Source organism: Nannospalax galili, unplaced genomic scaffold, assembly GCF_000622305.1.
Source record: "Nannospalax galili isolate Female #2095 unplaced genomic scaffold, S.galili_v1.0 scaffold567, whole genome shotgun sequence".
Classification (NCBI taxonomy): domain Eukaryota; kingdom Metazoa; phylum Chordata; class Mammalia; order Rodentia; family Spalacidae; genus Nannospalax; species Nannospalax galili.
In genome coordinates this window covers 570,881-592,263 of record NW_008357638.1, presented here as the reverse complement: position 1 = coordinate 592,263, position 21,383 = coordinate 570,881, and the positions used below count along the sequence as shown (strand labels likewise).

At 42.5% G+C, this 21,383-nt stretch overlaps 1 protein-coding gene across 1 annotated transcript in view; it reads right to left on the bottom strand.

Annotated features, from left to right (window-relative positions):
- Nucleotides 1-21,383, bottom strand: part of Alpk2 (alpha kinase 2) — a 127,252-nt gene that overhangs the window by 9,234 nt on the left and 96,635 nt on the right. The window contains exons 9-11 of the mRNA XM_008855362.2: nucleotides 19,692-19,780; nucleotides 14,259-14,476; nucleotides 8,471-8,519 (exon numbers count right to left, since the gene is read on the bottom strand). Of these exons, the coding sequence (XP_008853584.1) occupies nucleotides 8,471-8,519; nucleotides 14,259-14,476; nucleotides 19,692-19,780 (356 nt within the window). The remainder of the gene's footprint in view (nucleotides 1-8,470; nucleotides 8,520-14,258; nucleotides 14,477-19,691; nucleotides 19,781-21,383) is intronic.

Here is a 21,383-nt window from a genome sequence, read left to right as displayed (position 1 = left end):
TATCTCTTTTGTATTTCCAGTTCTAATCAATAATCTCTCTCTCTCTCTCTCTCTCTCTCTCTCTCTCTCTCTCTCTCTCTCTCTGTAAAATAAAGCCAAAACCGAATTTGCTTATTAGTTTGTCACCTACATCTCAGTTTACTGGGAGTCTTCCACTCTGGAAATGTCTAGCAATTTCTGAAATTCCATCATTGCATTTCATTGCTTCATGCTTATTTGTTCATCCATTTATTCAATGGATACCAGTTACATATGTAGCAGACACTGCAGGAGAACTGAAGGGATTGCCGAGTGGCATGACTTTCCTTGAGGCTGCAGTCTTATAGGACAAGTAGACACATCAACACACAGTGGAAGTATTCTGTGAGAAAGTGCTGAAGACCCCAGAAGATGCAGCTTTTTACGCTGCCTCACGGGCTCTCAGAAAGTCTCATGATGCAAAGATGACTCCGGGTTTATCAGACAGAGGGAACAGCATGAGCAAAGGCTCAGAGTCACATTCTTAGCCAGAGCAGTCATTCTAAGGAGAGATGAGCTTATGGATAATTGTGAACTAACTTTGGTATTGTTTTTTATTGTGAATCAGCACTTCCCAACAATTGTTCCAAGGAGCAAAAATCCCACAAGATGTTTTGCATAAAAGAATTTTTGCTTTTTTCAGTGCAGGTCTGGAGCATGCTAAGTAAGCCACCCCCTACTGAGCCACCCCCTTAGCCTGGGAAAAATACTCAGGTATAAATTCCATGAGAACTGCTATCTAATGTCTTTCCCTTATCTTTTACATAATTAAAATACATATGAACTCTTTAAAGACCCTATGAAATCTCACACCTATGAAACCTTCCTAAACCATTAGACCCAAAGTTTCTCCAAATTAGATGACAATGGAAATCTTGTTCTCATGGTAACTTTGAAAAATGCTTCTGTAAAAACAAAAACAAAACAAAAAACCCAAGAAGACAAAAAACAAACAAACAAAAAACAAAACAACAACAACTAAGGAGTGTTTTGGGAAGGGATGCTGTAATATAACCACATCTATGTTTTTGAGAGAAGTTGTGTTCTAAGGGTAACTTCTTGTTTGGACAGGTGACTTTCAGCAATTATTATCCACAAACTCCCCCAACTCTGGCCATGGCTACCCCTCCCCAGGCCTATTGAAGTAGTCTCTTGGTGTTTGACCTTTGCTTCCCACCCTGTCCAGAAAATCTACTCTCCCACAGTCACCCCAAGTGTAAGTCAGATATGGTCAAGAAAGTTCTAGAATGTTCCATCTCCCTTAGAACAAATTCAGCCATTTCCACTAGCTTACAGGTCCTTTCTCTAGCTCCTGCCCACTCCCTGCCCTCATCATCTAGCCCTATGACTCCGCCTTCAGTCTCAGAATAGGTAACAGCCTGCTGCCTCCATGGAAACCATTCCCGGCTCCTTCTTCCTTGACAGCCACTCCAGCTGGAAGACAATGATACTATAGGCGTCTTCATATGTTCTCTCTTCCATTCCTGTGGCCTGCCTCCCCACACTGCACTTGACTTAGACCTTCCTGAAGGCTGAAAGCATTGTTCTGGATGGCTCTGGTCTGGTCTTCCCCTAATCTAGTCATGCTCTCTCCTGACCCTTTCTGCTAACCCTATCCCTTCCTCCTTGTCTCCATCTCTGTCTTGTTTCTGGTCTGCCTGCAAGGGGTGATCTTGAACTTACCAGGCTTTTCTCCAGATTTTTTTTTTTTTTTTTTTTTTTTTGGTATTCACATTTGTCCCTACAGCCAGATGGCAATTGACAAGGAGCCCATCTGGGAGTCTCCAGGGTCCTGAAAATGGACTAGTCAGGGCATAGCAAAAGGAGGAGGAAGAGAAACCCTATGACTCCCTACTCAAGTTATTTCAACAGAGCTGCCCTTTGTAAGATTTCTGCCAGGGGCCAGAAGACCATCACATCACTTCTACCCGTGGAGGGATGTGTTCTTTCTGACTCTGCTGGTCCCTGGAGTCTCCAGTCATGTACAGTTCACTGTTACAGTGTCAGCTTTGTCAAAATTATGAGATGATCGCTGTTCCCTCAGAAACCTCCAGGCCTCCTTGTTGGTGAGGGCTAGTTAGCTCTACAGCTGCATGGCTTGGTCACATTAAACTGGGATACAGGCTACCTTTCAAGGTAGATGACAATGGCAGCAGTCAGAAGCAGATATTTGCCATATAAAGTGCCTGCCTCCAGTGTATTGTGTCTGTGAGTCTGATCCCTGGAGGCCTGGCATTGGTGAGGCAGCTAAAACATTTGGTGTCCTAGAGTGGCATGAATCCTGTTGTGAAGCACATCCAAAAGATGCTGGGAATCTTTTATCTAAAGCCCCCACTGCCTTTGTCCCTGATGGAAGATCAGTGCATTGTTTTAAATAATCTACCCAGTATTTACACATAAACCTTTCTGGGGCACAGCCTCAATAATATTTCATTTTTTTCCCCATATCCAAGTAACTTTGGATCCTTCCTCTCCATGGGATCTTGTGCCAGACACTTGGACTAGTTTAAACCAGGTACCCCTTATGTCCTCTGTCTGCAAGTGTGCACACAAGTGCTTCTTAGGATACTGCTTGTGACTCTGAAAGCTGAGCCCTTTCTCTCAGAATGACTGCATATGAGCATGTATTGAAACTTCCCTCTCTTCCACAGCTGGGAGGACCAGGGCTGGGCAGATAGGCACCAGCGCCAGTAGAAACAACTGCCCTCAGGTGCATCTTGTTTTTTTTTTTGTGCTCCCGCAGGAAACAAGCCGAGCAGAGTCTACACAGCGTCTTAAACGTGCTTTTCCGTATCAGGAGTGCCTGACATTCGCCATGCACCCTTAAGCCTTGCTGTTCTTTCCAGGGTGGAAAGGCCCGTCCTGGCTGGCAGCCACACTGAGAGGTGTCCTTTATGGCTATTCATATCCATCTTATTTTGGCACAGTGCTTACTGACTGGAAGAAGTCGCTCAGGGGGCTTTGCTTTGTTTTACTTAAATCTAGTCACATTACGATTTTTTTTTTTTTTTTTTTTTTTTTTTTGAGCCCACAGAGGATAAAGTGCTCGCTCTGCTGCCCTCTAGTGGCTAAATCATGACCCATCGTCTCCCCAGGAACTCTGCTATTGGCTGGACAGGAACATGTGTTTGCAGGGCCCTTGGTGACTTGCTTGTAGGTCAGCTCCCCCTGCATGTCTTGGTTAAGTTAAATTTCCAAATCTTTAGTTATGAGATTGAATATTTTCCCTTGTCTCTCTCAGAGAACTCTTAAGTGACTAAGCAAGTTCAGCTCAAATGTGATCAAAGAACCAGTTAGAATCTCCAGTCGATCTAGAGAGAATGGGTGGCTGAACACCAAAGCAGTCGAATCTGTCATAGTTTCTTGCTTAAAATTTTTGTACCCATTACTGCTGAAAGCTGAAGAGTGTTGAGGGACAGCATATGCCTCCAGACATAATGACATTGCTTGCTACAGGAGGAGTGTGACACAGTATTTGTTGTTTCATAATAAATAAAGTTGAAATGAACGAGTCATAAAAGTTCCTTATTTTCTCTTATGAGATTATAAATAGCCTATTTATTCACCAAATAGTATCACAATTTTCATTAAAGCATGTCTAACCTCATTAAAGAACAAGGTAGGTTGCATGTATATAAATACATGGTGCAGGTTGAGACATAGGGAAATGTATGTGTATATGTGTACTCATGTGTACACAGATGCATATATGTGTGTGGATACACATGCACGTCTGTGCACATGGGTGTGAAGAACATCAGTCTTCAGGTACCGTTCACCTTTTTATTTCTGGCAAGGTCTCTCACTGGCCTGGAACTCACTAAGTAGGCTGGGCTGGTTGGCCAGCACACTCCAGGGATCTGCCTTTCTCTGCTCCCAGTCCCTGCAGTAGTGAGATTAGCAGTGTGCACTACCATGATCAGCTTTTCTTAATGAACTCTAGGGGACTGAACTCAGGTCCTCATTCTTGCAAGGCAAACACTTTACCAACTGAGCCTGGGAATATGTTTCTAAATGGCACAGAACTCGATTTTTGTGATTGTGTCCTTCTCCACAGTCAAGTGCTACCAGTCTTACATAGAACTTTCCATCATGAATAAACTAAACTTGCTAAGAATAAAGAAAATATCTCTGTCTGCTCGATCCTTATTCACTGACCTCCTCTCCTGTACCCTAAAAGCCTGCCACACTCTCTTCTTTTTCTTCTTCCTGTTCCTTGACATCCCACTTGAACATCTCTCATTCTATCTGCAAAGCATGTCCAACTTGAGCCCTTTCCTAGTCTGCTGCCATTGTTTTTCCTCCATTTGCAGCTTTGGTTTTGTGGGGAGAGTTTATCCAGTCAAATCTTGCTTCCCAGTATTGGTGATCAAGCCCTTCACTTCAAAGGTGCTTGGCCTCCTCCCCCCATCCTCCTTCAAGCTGTGAGTGCTATTGATACCCCTCCTCACCCATCCATTCCTGGTCTTTATTCTCCTCTCCTAAGTCACTCCAGTCCCTGCTAGCCTTACTCTGCTCCTGAGGGAGGCTGGGAAGCCTGGAGCCTGGATGGTAGTCTTTATCACCATTCACTGCAATCATGGGGGGCGGGGGGCAGGGGCCAGGGGGTGATCTAAGGAAGCTGTAAAGGGGCCTCTCGAGTACTCCTCATCCTCTGAGGGGAGGAGTTCCCCTTTTATCAAGTTTTCAAATCAAGCTTCTAAGATACAGGGTTTTTTTTGTTTTGTTTTGTTTTTGTGTGTGTGTGTGTGTGTGTGTGTGTGTGTGTGTGTGTAAAACATGACTTTTCTTTGAAACTTCTAAAGAAAACTTTGCAAAACACAGACAAAATGACCTAATATCCTTTTTGAAGTTCTCAAACACTTCAGAACTCCCTTCCCACTTCTCCTTGGGTGGGAAAGCAGTGATAAGTTACACTTTACAGGCAGCATTTTGCCCTTGGCTCCAGCCGTCCGCTCTTCTAATGGGCCTTGGGCAGCTATCCCAGGCCAGATAAGTCACATTAAAACTGAGAACAAAACCAAGGGATTGAATTTCTTTTTAAATTAGGAAGAGGAGAAAGTGCCATTTGGCACTCTCTGAGGCCTGGTTCCTGGAGGCTGATGATACGCTTCTAAAAGATGTCTTAAATCACAATGCTCTTAAGCCCATCTTGGTTTCTGGAACTTCTTGAGCAGTCTTTGGCTTTGTTTCAGTAGAGGATTCTTGTAAATAATGGTCTGGAATTTGTGTATCTGATGTCAGGTTGAAGCATGAGAGAAGGGAGCTAGTGGTTAACAAGTTCCTACCCAACTGCAGGTCTACACTATCCAGCTACAGGGTCTATACTACCCAGCTACAGGGTCTATACTACCCAGATGCAGGGTCTATACATAGAATAACCAGGAGATCCCTCAGGGAAAACCACATTGACTCCATATTGGAGAGGTGTGGCTTCCATAATGTCCAGTTACATGGCTACATAGCAATATGATGGGACACCAAACCAAGTTTGTCTTGTCCTGCATAGCATAGGGAGTCTTTAAAGAAAGACTCCATTTGGGAAATTATCCTGATATCCAGACGCCTTTATAAACAGGATGCCACCTATTATCTTCTAAATGGGAACATTTGTCCAGGATAAATGGTAAACTAGATGGCATACAAGGATATCAGGCACAAAATGGTACTGCCATGAAGAAACTGGGAAGTCTAGTCATCCTACTCATCAGAAAAATAGCTTCAAAGCTAAGAGCCAAGCCACCACCAGAAGAAACAGAAGTTAAGTGGCCTGGCCCAGATTTAGACCAAATCTCTCAAAAGTCCATGCCTTCCCGATTCCATTATAATCCCTTAGACATGTTGCTTCCACAAGCCCAGTGCCATGGCCAAGTTTTCTGAAGCCCATGACAATCAATGCTCAGGTCAGTGCTGTGTAATGAGTATGAGAGATCATTTCAACATGAAAGATTATTATCACAGAGCAATTCTTCAAAAGGAACTATATACTAGGGGACAATATTCAAACTGCATCTTGATTCTAAAGTCAAATTGATAGAATTGTGCTATCAATGACAACTTCATGAATCAATTTTACTCTATCAATTACTTTTCCCCTTACAAAAGCAACTTAAGGAAGGATAGGCTTATTTTCAGCTCAGAGTTTGAGGGTACAGTTCATCATGATGGGGAAAGCTGGGTGGCAGGAGTGTGAGGCAACTGGTCTCATTGTATCTGCAGCCAGGAAGTAGACAGATGAATACTGGTGTCCAGCTTGCTTTCTCCTTTTTATTCAGTCTGTGACCCTTGGAAAGGTACCTCTCACTTCATGGTGGGTCTTCCTAACTCAATTAACCCAGTCTAGAGACTCCCTCACACACATGCTCAGAGATTTGTTTCCAATGTGATTCTAAATTTCATGAGATTGACAATATTAACCACCACATTTCATGATGTGGAGATTAACAGAAAGAGTGGTTTTCTCCCATTTTCTGGAATGTCTCTACTTTCTCTATCCTTCATTAAAGCTGAGAATTAGCATATCTGTCAGATTTCTGGTAAGATGGTCTGAAATATCCAGAAAGCTCGAGTCAACGACGTAGTCTTACAATGGAGAATAAGCTGTGTTCACTGAGCCATTGTATGTTCTGTATTTTGGATGCTTTTGTATCTGAGGCCTCACCTTACTATCACTAGAAACACTGTCTACCTCAGGACTGACCAATTCCTGAGACAGTCAGGGACCTACCTTTCAAAACAGACTTATTTGTAAACCAGAACCCATAACCCACCACCTCCTCTGTCAGACTCATACTCACAGCCACTATCTACCTGCCTTCATCACCCCAGGACAGCCACTGCCCAAGCAGGGACCAATTCTCTGCTCCAGAACCAGCAGAAATTATTCATACTAGCTAGTTCTAAGTCTGTTTACCCTACCTCACTCATGCCTTCCTGAAAACAAAACAAACCAAGAACATATTAAATTAAGCAAGAAATGTCTTCTGCTTTCTGACAAACTTTATGTACCCTTTCTATGGAATAGTAGACCCCCTCTTCTTAAGAACTATAACAAACTATTTTTCAATGGTGGTTGCTTCTTGATCTTTTGGTCTCATGACACATAATCAATAATAATGTAACCCACATTTTAAAGCAAGGCCTTCCCTCCAAAGCCATTGCCACCTTTACTTTCTTGTCTTTTTTGCTACTAATAATTGAATCCAGGTCCTTACACATGCTAGGCAAGCACCCTACCACTAAGTTATATCTCCAGCCCCCTCTTCACCTCCTTATAGTGATCCTAAAATGTGGGAAGAGCAATCTGGGGCAAGGCAAAGGCAGTGCCACCAGAATCCTGTTCTCATTTTTAAAACATTTATTTATTTATTTAATGTGTATGAGTACATTGCCTCCATGCATGTGAGTGCATCCATCTTATGCAGTGCTTGCAGAGGTCAGAAGAGGGTGTCAGATCCCCTGGAACTGCAATTTCAGACGGTTGTTAGCTGCCATGTGGGTGCTGGGTTGGGATACAAAGTTAAGAGCCAGTGCTCTTAACCACTGAGCCATCTCTCTAGCCCCAGAATCCTGTTCTCATTAAGAACCATGACTATTAGGCTGGCAAGATGGCCCAGCAGGTAAGGGTGTCCATCATGTCTAATGACCTGAATTAGAGCCCCAAACCCACATGGTAGAAGGAGAAAACCAACTCCAACAAATTGTCCTCTGACCTCCACACCCACTGTGGCACACAGGGCACACACACGCACATAAACACAATAAATAAACAAAATGTTAAAAAAAAAAAAAAAGAATCAGAAATAGTCACTTTGTCCTCAAAGGCAGTCAAGGGAAGCAGGAAGCAGTAAAATGGACCATTTGTTTAAGAAGATGCATTGCTAAATCACTGTAGTGTCAACTGAGCAGGCAACTGAGCAAAGCAACATCTTTACACTCAGTTAGGGAGGCATCATCAGCAACAAAAAGTAACTAGCCATAGTTCTTGAATGGCCGTTAGCTGCTGTAACAACCTCATGTGCCTATGAGCCACCTAAAGGGTTTTTGGAGGAAAATTAATTAAAATATTCAAGTAAAATTTATTGTGCCAAACTGCAAAAATATCTTCAAGAAGCTTTTAATAGAGAAGATACTGAATATAGAAAATGGGATTTTCATAGTTAAAATGCATCCCAATAATGCTGTCATATTTTTTTCTCCATGGCACTCCTATGAGTAATTAAACTGGAAATATGTTTGCAAGTGTTCTTATTTGCTTCAAAGTTAGGAAAAGTTGGTATTTCCCTCTGAGAACAAAGTCTATAAATATTTTATGTTAAGGAGAGAAGTGAATTGAATTCATCCCAAGACCATTTGCCATCCACAATAAAGACAAGAAATTCGCTCTGCCAACAGCAGCCAAACACCATTTCCCACAAGCTTAGTGTTAAATGACACCATTTTTTCTACTCACCCTTTACCTAGTGTTGCTATACCAACGTCAGTTAACTTCATTCCCACACCTATGGAAAGAGAGAGCAAACAGTTCGTTACTAGGGAAGCCTCAGAAAGAATTGACCATCTACTGATCCAGAAGTGATAGGGACAGTTTGTCATTTCCTGCATCAACGTGCACTCTCCTCCAGGTTTCTACCCTACAGGGCTCAGGAGACTCAAAGCCCTCTGACATGCACCTGCTACAGGGAATGCAGACTTGTGACACAGGCAGCAGTAACCGTGTCAGGCTTTACCCGGGTTTATCTCCCCCAAGGATGGAGGAGGGACCAGGCTGCCGTCTGATGCCCCAAAGGCTTGTCATTTTCCTCATGAGTTCTCTCTCTAAAAATGCTGTCTCTTGGCCTTAGGTCTAACCCCGAATTCCTCCTTACACAACAGAAGGAGTTATGGGCATGGGCTGCATTGGGCAACAGCAACAGTAAGAAAGTTCAAGGTAACATTTTCTCCATTCAAAGTCAAACCCCACATATGCAATATTCCATTTCCACTAAATAGTTTCCCGTCCTGGCTGAGAAAATTTCTGGATCTGTTTAAGATCCAGGGAAGCATTCATAAGTTATAGGTAGACTTTTAGCCATTGGCCTGGGAACAATGACATTTGGAATCCATGGCCTGACCTTTTGATACTTTTAATAACTCTATCCATCAAATCATGGTGGTGACAAGGACTACCAAACCCCAAACAACAACAACAACAACAACAACAAAACAGCCCCTGAGCTTCCTACTGTGACTCAGCAGAAAGCCATAGATATCCTTGATAGAAACCCAAGCACTTAGGACCCTTTCTGTTCCTATGCTGCCAAGAGGGAGCAGCTGGAGAGGGGCTAGGGAGCCAGGGATACAAGGAAAATAGTCTACTGCCTTCCAGTGTAAGAAAGATGAGCAGGCTTTGTCTTCTGTAGTGAAAAAGAACCAACTTCTCTCCCTCTGACCTGGCCTCAGCCTGCGTCCTTAACTTCTCTGGGATCTGGCAGGAAGGAATAACATCAATCTCATGCCCATAGTGTGGAGGGTCCTGAGCCTTTCTAGCATTTTCTTGCTATGTATTTATTCTGTATCTGTCTTCCTAGCGTTGTGGCTCTAGGTATTTGCCCCACCTCAATGGACCCCACCTGTGCAATCCAGTGATGACCTATTATTATAGAGCACTGTGTCTATAATGTCATCCCACCAGTGTCTGACCTGCTGGACATGGTCAACTTGCTTCTGACTCTGGTCCTATACAAACTGGCCTATAAGCACTGGTATCCCTTCCACAAACTTGGCTGTAGAAGGGTCAGGTAGTTCACAAAGCAGTGTGGGGTGTGGAAGAAGGCTCCAGATCTCCCTAAAGCTAACCCTGGGATCAGATCAAATGGCAACCTAGCTCCATGGCTCTTATTCCAGAGATCCAGGAAAGGCAAGCTGAAACTGTATTACCCTGACTCAGCAGTGTCTGCCTGGAGCATGGTAAAAATGCTGGCCATGTTACTGTTCAAACTGGGTAGTCATGCAGAAGCAATGAGCCTAGCTTTTCTGCCATGCACCTGTGAGCAAAATTAGACATGGTACTTTGGGGATGCCAGTGAACATTTTAAAAGCCCCTTTCACAGTTGGTAACTAATTCATCTCATTCTTTCAAAGCTGCTGACAATTCAAACATACGGAGAAATGCTTCACATTACTTTTATTGCAGGAACTACATTTTTTAAAACTGATGCCAAATTGCAAAATCCTTCTTTGGTCATCTTGTTTCATGGAAGGACCTGTCCAAACACCACAGTTCTAAGTTGCATTAAAATGCAATTTAAAAAAACTTATTTGGCAACAGGTCTTTGAACTTGGGCTCTCCCTGCTCTCATAGTTACCAGTTGTCATTTTCAGTTAGAAGAACAGAATACAGAGGGATGGGGAGAAGACAACATGGGCAAAACTGCTTGCCACACAAATGTGAGAACCTAGGTTCAAATCCTCAGAACTCACACAAAAATTGGACATGTAGCTGGGCATGGTGGCTCACTCCTTTAATCCCAGCACTCAGGAGGCAGAGGCAGGCAGATCTCTGTGAGTTCAAGGCCAGCCTGGTCTACATAGTGAGTTCTAGGCCAGCTGGGGCTACAGGAGGACCCTGTCTCAAAAAGACCAAAAAAGCCTTGAACATGTAGTGTGAGTGAATGGAATCCTAGTGCTCCTATGGGGAAATGGGAGGCAGAGACAGGAGAGTCCTTGGACACTCAGGGGGCTAGGTAGCTTGGAGTACAGAGCAGAAAAATAAGAAAGAGACCCTGTCTCAAGGTAGACGGTGAAGACTGACACCCAAGGTTGCCCTTTGACCTCCATACATGCACGCGCGCTCGCGCGCGCATACACACACACACACACCTCAAACACACAACAGAAAGAAGAAAAAAGAGAACACAGATTTTAAAAATAGGTTATTTTCTCTATTGGTTTAATCATTTGTCAACAATTCAGCAAAGGTTATTAACGATTGCTGGAGGAGGATAATTTAAATTCTAGTGTGCACTCATCAAATTGAGGTGAAGCTAACAGAGACCTGCAGGTTGTTTCTGATTAAAGGAAGGGAGTCTGGCAGCACCAGGAGTGTAGTCTCCGAGTCTCAGTTTGAGGGTCTTTAGAAAGCCTAGTGGTCTCAGCAGCTCTCAGATCTCCATTCCAAATCACGTACTCACTTTTGACCCTACAAACCTGCAGTCCCAGCAAACGTCTATGAACAAACACAGACAATAACTTTTAACCTTAATTCTAGTGTAACAAAGTGGAGGCACTACTTATAGAATGATGTGGGAACTCATGCCACAATGGCAATGGCAATAAAAAGATTTTTCTGAGCATCAGACAGTAAATAAACACTGTTATGAAACACTGTGACACATTAAGCACGCACATCTCTGTATTACATTTACAGAGAGATGTAATATTCCATTGTAGTTGTTTACTAGTGCCCAGAAGCAAAGCTAGCTCTGCATGAAGCTCCAGGGTGCTGTTTCTCAGTAGACAAAATACATTTAATGCAAAATTAACTCTGAGGGAAAAAATTTGGGAAGAACCAGAATCAGAACAGAATAATTGGTCAGAATGGTGTGTGTGTGTGTGTGTGTGTGTGTGTGTGTGTGTGTGTGTGCATCTGTGTCTGTGTCTCTGTGTCTGTGTGAAGTCCCTGTCTCTGCCTTAATCTGGCAGATCAGTTCATCCACCAGACAGAAATTACTGTCTCAGCTTACTTGCAAGGGGTCCCTCAAAGCCTTCGGGAAGATATGTATACACCATAGCCTTTTAATGTTGAGGACACTTGGAAAGGTTGGGAGTAAATCTCTTGCAGATTTGCTCATTTGTCACTTCATGGGGGAAAGTGTGGGGTTCAGAGTCAGAAAATATAGGTTGGAGTCTTGGACACCTCTAAAATTATTAGCTGATGGTCAGCAATTAAACCACTGTCTCTGATCCTCAATTCTCTCATTTGTACAGCAGGGATCATAATATATTCTATATAGGGTTATTATGAAGATTAAATAAAAACAGTAGAAAAACTGAATACATTGAAAAACTGGGGAAAATCTAAGTTTGCCTCACTAGTGTATTAGTTCAAGAGTCAGCTGAGATGTGATCAGGCAAAGCTCGGTAAAGGATTTGTGTGGATGTCTCTGCTTCTGTTTATTTTTGCATTCTCTCTCTCTCTCTCTCTCTCTCTCTCTCTCTCTCTCTCCCCCCCCCAATCCCAGGCTGATCTTTTTTTTTAATTGAAATTTTGTGTATTTCATACAAAATATCTTATATTTTATTCATCTTTATAACCCCTCCCCCATCTGAACTCTCCCATAGCGCCCCCCCCCACACCGATTTCATGCATTCTGTCATTTATGTTAAGGCCTATCGAGTCAAGATAATGTACCTATACATACCTTAGTGTAAGTTCATCCACTGGGATCTAGTCAGTCTATCTAGTCTATTTAAGGGAGTCACTCCCTTAAAGAAGATCAGCTCTCCCTCACTTAGCAGTAATCAGCTGCCAATAATTCTTTGGCTAAGGTTGGGGCCTGCTGCCCATTTCCCCAGTTCCATGCTGATCTTAAACTTCTGATCCTCCTGCCTCTACCTGCATGCACTAGGATTATAGGTATGTGTCACCACATCTGCTTTGTATTTGTTAAATTCTTAGAAGTCTATGATGATTTCAGAATGCAGAGTTTTTAAACATTGAGAGCACTTTATTATGAAGCCATGCTTCAGTAAATGCTTTACTATCTCATTTAATCCTCAAAACAGCCCCATGTGGAAAATGTGAATGCTCAGAGAGGTGAAACATTTCCCAAAAGGCTGACAACTAGGAAGTGATAGTTCTAGAAACAAACCCTGGGGGCTATTAGAGCTTGGTGTCCTTGTATGTGACCTCAGGTCATCAGCTGATATAGTTCAGATTTTTCTCAGTGGTATTATTATTTGGAAAGAAAAAGGAACAAGGAAATCCGCAGACAGAAGCTATTGGTGGCCCACCATGGTCCCTACCTCAGCCACTTCTGAACACTCTGGCCCTGCCTCTAGGTACCATCTTTACCTAAGAACTTTGCTTCTGCTCTGCCCAGCACATCTTGCCTATGTGACAGGAGGCAAGTGTGGGGAGTCAATGCCTCCTCCACCAGCAGCATTCAGCTACTGCTAATGGGGGCTGTGGACAAACACCCTTGTTTCCTGACTCATGGGAGGTAATTCTGGGAAGTGTGCTCAGTGCAGGCTACTAGTAGAGAACAGTCCTGTTGCCCATGGTAGTAACTAGCTATGTAGTCACATAAAACTGACTGTCTGCCTTTCTGGAATCGCCCTTCCCTCATTCTTCTACCACTGTTTCCTGGGATCCTCTCCCAAATGAACTATCTGTACCTAAGACAGTAGCTCTCTGGCCTTCCTCCACATCTGTGGGTTTTTGCATCCTCAAATTCAACTAAGTGTGGACTGAAAATGTTAAAAAAAAAAAACCAAAACCAAAACTGAATCTGTATTGAACATGTACAGACCAATGCAGCAAAGTAACTGTCTTAGAGGGTATTCATAGTGTATTAGACGTTAGAAGTCATCTACAGATGATTCAAAGTATGCTGGAGAATATGCAGAGGTTATGTGCAAATACTGTGCCATTTCATACAAAGGACTTGAGCATCTAGGAAGTTGGATATCCACAGACATCCTGGAACCAATCTCGAGAATACCAAAACTGTATTTGTGTCAGATCTATTCCCAGAAGAATCCTAATTATGACAACGCCTCTTCATATAGGAAGCAGTACTCCTAAAAATTTTTTCTACACATTGAAAACGCAATGCAAATTCAGCAGGGAACCTTTAGAAAGATTACATTTGAAGATTCTAAAGATACTTTCATTTATTGAGAAATAAATACTACATCTCAGTTTATCTCTGGGGGTACATGTGGACTTTCACGTGTCCTTCTGAATCTTTCAGATATAACAATGAAACCAAGTCTCTGGTTAACATTTGTAATGAGAAGGCATTATTGATACAATTGCTGAAATGAATTTTAGTACTCTACTTGGTCAGTCATTTCAGAATTCACTGTCAAATCTTGTTTAAAAGGGAACATGAATAATACCTTCTTGGGGAGAAGATGCTTATAAGTACCCAGCAGACCGCTCTTTCTCCTTAATTCCCCTCCCTTCCTTTCTCCTACCCTCAGGAATACCCCAGGCCCACAGCATCCCTGGAGCTGGGTCAAGCCACTCTGCTCACCCTGCATGTCAGTGACCAGGAGACAGCCACTTGTTTTCTGGTATACCCAATGCTGGAAGGTACAGCATTTCTGGCCAGCCTCTGACTCTCTTCTCAGGAAGTTGATTTCTTTCCCATCTCGGATGGAATACTTTACAAATTCGCCAATCAGTTCCTCTTCCACTGTGGCATAAGGGATGTTGTTCTCAGGCCGATGGATGAGGAAAATAGGAATGATTCTGGTAGGGAGGAGAGCAGGAGAGCAGGGTCACACATCAAGTTCTCAGATGGGAACACAAGTTTCTAGGCATCCCCCTACTGGAGCAGCAGGGCACAGCACAATCAATCCCTGGGTTCCATTCCATCTTGCATTTTATTTTATTTTTCAGAGCCCTCAATTATTACTTAAGGAGCAAGGAACCCATTTTCTGCTTTTATTTGTTTCTGGAATTGCTTAGAAACTCCCCCTTGTCATTAATTTCAAGTGTGTGTGTAGAATGGAATGGAGACAGCACAGGAGTAGGAACGGGGCTGTCATTCTATTTAGAGTCAGAGGTCAGAGTACTTGCTGATTAATAAAGAACATATGCGCAGACACCTGCAGGAAACTAGAAGGCAGCCATGAGGAGATCTTAAAGAAAAAAACATTCCAGGTAGAAGGAATAGCAAATGAAAAGGACTCTTAAAGCATTCTTTTTTCCATTTTAGAATGACAGTTGTATTGGTTATTTTTCTGTTGCTGTGACAGAAACGCTGACCAAAGCAATGTATAGAAGGAAGAGTTTATTTGAGCTTACGGTTCCAAAGGGGCAAGAGTCCATCATGGCGGGGAGGCATGGTGGCAGAGGTGGCTGGAGGAGGAGCGGAAACTAAGCTCTCACATCTTCAAGCAGGGACAGGAAGCAAGAATACGACTTAAGAACTCTCTAAGCCCACCCCCAGTATTGTGCTTCCTCCAGTATAGTCATACCTTCTGAGACCTCCCAAAACAGTGCCACCAACTGGGAATAAAATGTCCAAATACTTGGAACCTATGGGGCACATTCTCATTCAAACCACCACAGAAGTCTTTGTGTCTTGTTAAAGAAATACCAAGGGGGCAGTCAGCCTCCATGCCTCTGTCTGTCATGCTTTGTCACATTTGCAAGACTCCAGGGACCTTCTGAACATTCCCTCTAGCCAATGACCCACCAAAAAAAAAAAAGGATTCAAGGTCTGTCCGGGTTCTTATTAATCCTATAGCCTTTAGGGAGAGGGGAGCAGAAACAAGGGCTCACAGTCTCAATTAGCCTGATCTCTGCCCAGTGGGATGCCATTTGCGTAGGCAATGTGATCCATTATTATTCATGAATTCAAAAACAGAAACTGCAGGGAGTGTGCAGTGTTTTCTCTTTAAGGTCCCAAATACTCCCTAAAAGAAAACTTGCTTCAGGCCCACTTCTGGAAGTAAACATGGAGGACAACTGTGGGTCCAGAGCCTTCTGGTCCCAGAAGTGTGGGCATTCAGAGAAGGGTGGGAATGTGCAGGGCCAGCTCAGTGCATGCATGCATGTATTTCTGATATAGAGTTCTCTAAGTCTATTAGATTCTCGTGATCTGGCCTAGATTCCCTTCTGAGGATGTTTACCCTTCTACAGAAACTATAATCACTCACCCATGCGCTCACAAATTCTCTCATTGATAGGAAAATGTCCTCATGTATCTTTAGGGCTGTGGTCTCTTTGATGGATACTGATGAAACCCATTAAGTTCCTGCCCCTGACTTACACCCACACTTGCCAAGTCCCTAGATCCATCTTGATATCCATAATATCTTCTTTTCCTTTTAAAGGGCCCTAAGTAGTTTAGAAGTCAAGTATCACAAAACTTAGATCTGCCCCTGCTGGAAGACACAGTGGCTCTACATGTGGTAGACAGATTAGTGGTTTATAACAGGCACTTAGAAACTGCTTTTGAGGGCTGACAAGTTAGCTCAGCAGGTAAAGGCACTTGCCACCATGCCTGATGACCTGAATTTAATCCCTAGGACCCACATGGTAGAAGGAGGAAACCAATTCCTGAATGTCCTCTGACCTCCACATGCTTACTGTGACACACGCACACACACACACACACACACACACACACACACACACACACACACAAACTCGCATAAAAGAAATAAATTAAAATGTAATAAAAAAAAAAAGTCAGTTCTTAAAAGTACTGATTCCTCACTTGGGCCCATAAGGTAACAAAAGGTAGACTGAAAGCCTGGCAGCTCCACCTTCATTTTGTGTCTGTCTCCTTTCCTTGGGGCCAGACCCCAGCTCAGCTTTGCCTAGACATGTTAAACACTCAAGTAACATCTATCTGTCTACCTAACCTATCTCATTCCATTTCAAGGCTGAAAACACAGAGATAAGTCATTATCTTAAACCTTGGATTCCAGAAACAGCAAAGTCTGCCAGGACAGGCTGTACCCCCACCCAGAGAAGGTAATTATCCAGGAAAGTGAGGCTGCACCTGATATGGTTGTGTAACCAGACTGATACCCTTAAGGATGGCTTTGGGTGAACCACCTTGCCAAAACAGAACTGTGACACTGATCAAGGAAAACCACCTTGATCAGGGCTACTTAATTATGCATAGGCTTGGCCCCCTTCATTGCTTAGTTATGCATACAACGCCCTCCCCCCACTACAGTTCTTCCTGCATTTAAACCTAAAGCCCCTGTAAGTAGTCCCAAGGATGAATTTGGTGTCACTGGACCCCTTTATCTGTTCTTCTACTCAATACATCGGTTAAATCTCCTTTCCCTGATTTTCACTATTACTGGTCAAATTGGGACAGGTGTCCAAGCCTAGCCTGTTGGAGCTGCCTAAACATAGGCTTTTGCACTAAAATTCTGGTTATAGGCTCAATCTTAAGAGGACAGAGGCTGGGAAAACAGGGAGCAGGAGAGATAACAGACAAGTTCTTACAAGACAAAACTGAACTCATTCCAACTACTAGCTTAGTATTTAATCCTAAGGAGTTATGTTTTTCTTCTTTGGTGTTATATTAATTTTGTTAAAGTTGCTGATGAATGTGTGTGTACTAAATCAGTATGTGAAGCATTTCTCTTTTTTCAATTTTATTAAAAATTCTTTATTTCATTTAAATAATATAACATTTGTTCTTATTTTATTTAGAGCTTTTATTAGACATGACATTTGAGTTTTATTAAATGCCTATTTTCATCATGATAGAATTATGAATTATGATTCATGAAATTATTTGGCAAAATTTCCACCTTCTTGTGTATCTTCATTGATATAGAGAACAGAAATGCAATGTTTTGGACAAAGCTAGATTACATTCAGTAGTGAGCCTGTTATTTTACTGTTTTTAACTTTTGTTACAATATCTACTACTATGTAATGTAATTGTAGTCTTATGCTGTTTTCTGGCTTCTTCAAGACATTTTGGAAATTCTCATTTCTATTAAAAAGTCTTTATATTTGGAGGTTCACAGTAGGTATTTGTTAGGGTTCCAAAGAACAGCAGTTTCCCCCCTCCCCAACAGGGACCTCACCTTGACCTTTGGAGTCAAGGGAAACAAACTCTGCTGAGAAGCAGCCTGCCTTTCCTTTGACCTCCAAAGATAAGCAGATTCTACCTGATAACCAGAGATTTTAGAAGCTGTTTTTCTCTCCTCTTAAGAGGGAAAAAGAAGACACTTCCACACCCTAATCCTACCTGCTTCCCCCTCCCTGATTTCTCCCCCAAACATTTCCCCCTTCCACACCCTAAAGCCCCCATATATAAAGTCCCAGCTCACAACCTGTGGGCGGACATCTTTCTCAGACATCTTTCCCTGACATCTTTCCCTTCCCTGACATCCTTCCCTTCCCTTCCCTTCCGTTCCCTGACATCTTTCCCTTCCCCAAGGGAAAGGTGCCCCGTGCGAAATAAATCTGTGTCCCGCTGAGAATTCCATCTGAGCCTCGGTGCCTCATCCATCTGCTCGTGCCTTCCTCCATCTGCGCCGCCTGCTTGCTCCCGCCCATTCTCTACCTATCAGTATTTATGTGACTTAGTCCACTCTTGAATTATATTACCTGCCTTATGTTTCTGAAAGGAGCATAAATAAATAATTAAATTGGGTTCTTATTTTGTATTATAAGTCATAAGAGTAACTTGCAGTTCTATCACTTCTTTACGTCATTTTTATTTCCATTTAAGTATGAAGAAGGAGGAGTTCACTAACGAGTAGTCTGTGGAAGGTCCTATAACATGAAATAGAAACTTCAAAAATGAAAGAAACAACAAAAAAGTAAATCCACGCCTTTTAATTCAGTAATGAATGTAGAGAAAACCCTCAACAGGTGAATAATAGAAAAGGAAAAACAAATAGAAAAAAATAAGGAGGGTTAAGAGCATATAAAATGAATTCTAAAGATTGTAGGAGAAATTATGCTCTATGATAAGCATTCCTTGACAAGGAACAGAAAGTATTAGACTTCCTACTTGGTCTGCTGAACACACTGCCTAAGGGAGAGTAACTGTGAGTGATCAGGGGCAATACACACAAGAATTCCTTCTTTCTCTTCCCTCCTAGTTTTTACTGATGTATAAATGGTTGTTCTGCCCAGCATTTCCAACGTCTCCTGGCATGGCCCTTTTTCTACTTAGCATGCAAATGTGACTTTATCCACAGAAACAAGTCAATACATACAGGCTCCAGGCAAAACTTGCTGAGGCCAAAAATATTTAGGCAACAGGTGAATAATCAGTATAATTTGTGCCCACTGAATCCCAGGAAGTGGGTACGCAGTTATAGCGAACTCATCTCACAGTCCTCTTTGCTACCATGTCACCATAGCTCCTTCTTCTCATGTGGCTAGTTGTACTGTGACTGTTCTCTTGTTCTCTTCCATTTATTTATTGTTTAGACAAAACAATGAAAGTCATACCTGAGAGAGGATACATCTTATTTTCTATTTAACATGGCAGATACCACAGTATCTATTTAGTAAGGTAGAACCCACTCTTCCATTCACACATACATTTACCTAAATAATACTTATTGTGGCTGGTAAGATTTTCAGTGCATAAAGATACTTGCCACACAAACCTAATGACCTAAGTTTGATCCCCAGAACCACTTAAAGGTGGAAGGAGAAAACCAACTCCAAAAAGTTGTCCACTGACCTCCACATATGTACCATGGCACATAGGCCTTCCCCCAAATATCTCACAAACACACACACACGTTAATACATTTTTAAAAGAACAATATCCATCAGGCATTGTCTTATACTTCTTATGAAATTAAGAACAGCAGCCACGTGATCCTTTGCAGAGCTTATAGTCAGAAAGACCAAATGAAACACTTGGGCTATTGGTCCTTCTCACTCTCCTATCCCTCCAGGCCCTCTACAACCACAGGTCAGGGGTGGTAGGTAACATGAGACAGGTTAACACACTTACTCTGGCACTTCTCCGAAGCCTTCCAGAGGCTGTGCTTCAGCAGCATAGATCTTGGCATAGTATCTGGCAGTATTTTGAACATAGCATTCCTATAATCACCCAAATACAAGGGAAATCCAAAAGATTAGAATAATTTAGACAGAATATTGTTCAGCAAAACTATTCAGATTTTTCAAACTTAGTCAAGCAAATAGATTCCCGGATCCATCATCTGGTTGGAGTCACAGAAGCAACTTTTTTTTCAGTGCTAGGGATCTAACCTAGGACTTCGTGAATGCTAGGCAAATGTTCTTTCACTAAACTACCCTCCAGAAATGTACACTTGTCCTGAGGAGCCCTGAGATATGAACTATCAAAGCCAAAGTCAAGTAGGCTCTTGGGTTAAGTGTCTCTGAACCATAACATTTCTAGAACCAGTACAGCTGAAGGCTATCCCTGAACTAAGAGGACTGGCCCCTTGGCATGATATCAGATAATGGTTGGCCAGGGATCTCCTGGGTTTTCCCAAGATCCTCCACCATTCCTTTTCAGAGGTACATCAGAAGTACAATTTGAGTAGTAAATAGTGAACATTTTGACAAGATTTCTGCCATAGGAATAGCAAAGTGGATTCTGCTTTCCTCTATATAAAGCCTTCCTGACTAGGATCCTGGATGATGGGGGACTTTCAATGACTGGGTCATGTTTGAGTGAAAAGACTCAGTGAAAGAAGGGAAGGGAGGAGAAGGGAAAGGAGGAAAAGGAAAGGGAGGGAGAAGAGTGGAAAGGAAGAATAGGGGTGCATTCAGTGGAGAAAGAAACACAATTGGAAAAATCTGTTCTACTTGGAGCAGAGATGCTGCCCTTATATGCGTGTAGACCCACACGACAGTTCCACACCTGACAGAATCACAGATGGCTAATTTTTCATGGTACCTGAGAGATTCGTCTGAGTTCTATCCACTAATTTTATAGTTAAAATTTTAAAAAGGGCACATTGTTTGTGAAAGAAGTAGACCCAACTCTCCTAGCAGCTTATCCAGTGCTGGTGTTAAGAGTGAACCACAAGGGTTGAGGTGTAGGTGGAGGAGAAGGTAGTGCTCTTTCTTTTCCTCTTTGTTCTGCAACTCAGTTTTAGAGACAGGTAGGAATTTAGCTAGACACTTAGTTCAATCTCTCCTCATAGTTCACTGGCAGTCTTTGAACCAAACTCAGGAAAGCAGGAAACAAGACAAATTCTGACCCTTCTGAACAGTCTCTCCCTCTTCCCCATCTCTTCCACAAAATCTAGTGCTGATTTTATTTGTTCTTAGGGATCATTTAGAACTCCACCTTATCTATCATCCCCTGTCCAAGTAGAGCCACATCTTCAGGGACCTCATGGGATTTCTAGGGACAGAAATGATCACACCTCAGGAGAAAAATGGGAAGGTATCTTCTGCCTGAGTCCCAACCAGGTGGCAATGGAGCCAAGAAATTCCTTGTCAGAACTGAGAAGTGATGACCCAAGAGAACTCAGCCTTAATCCATACCCCCAAAGAAACCAAAACTCCTTGTGGAAACACTACCCTCAAATCAGAATTTATTTATTTATTTATTTATTTATTTATTTATTTATTTATTTATTTATTGAGACAGGGTCTCCCTGTAACCCCAGCTGGCCTGGAACTTGCTATGTGGACCAGACTGATCTGAATCTCGTAGAGATTCGCC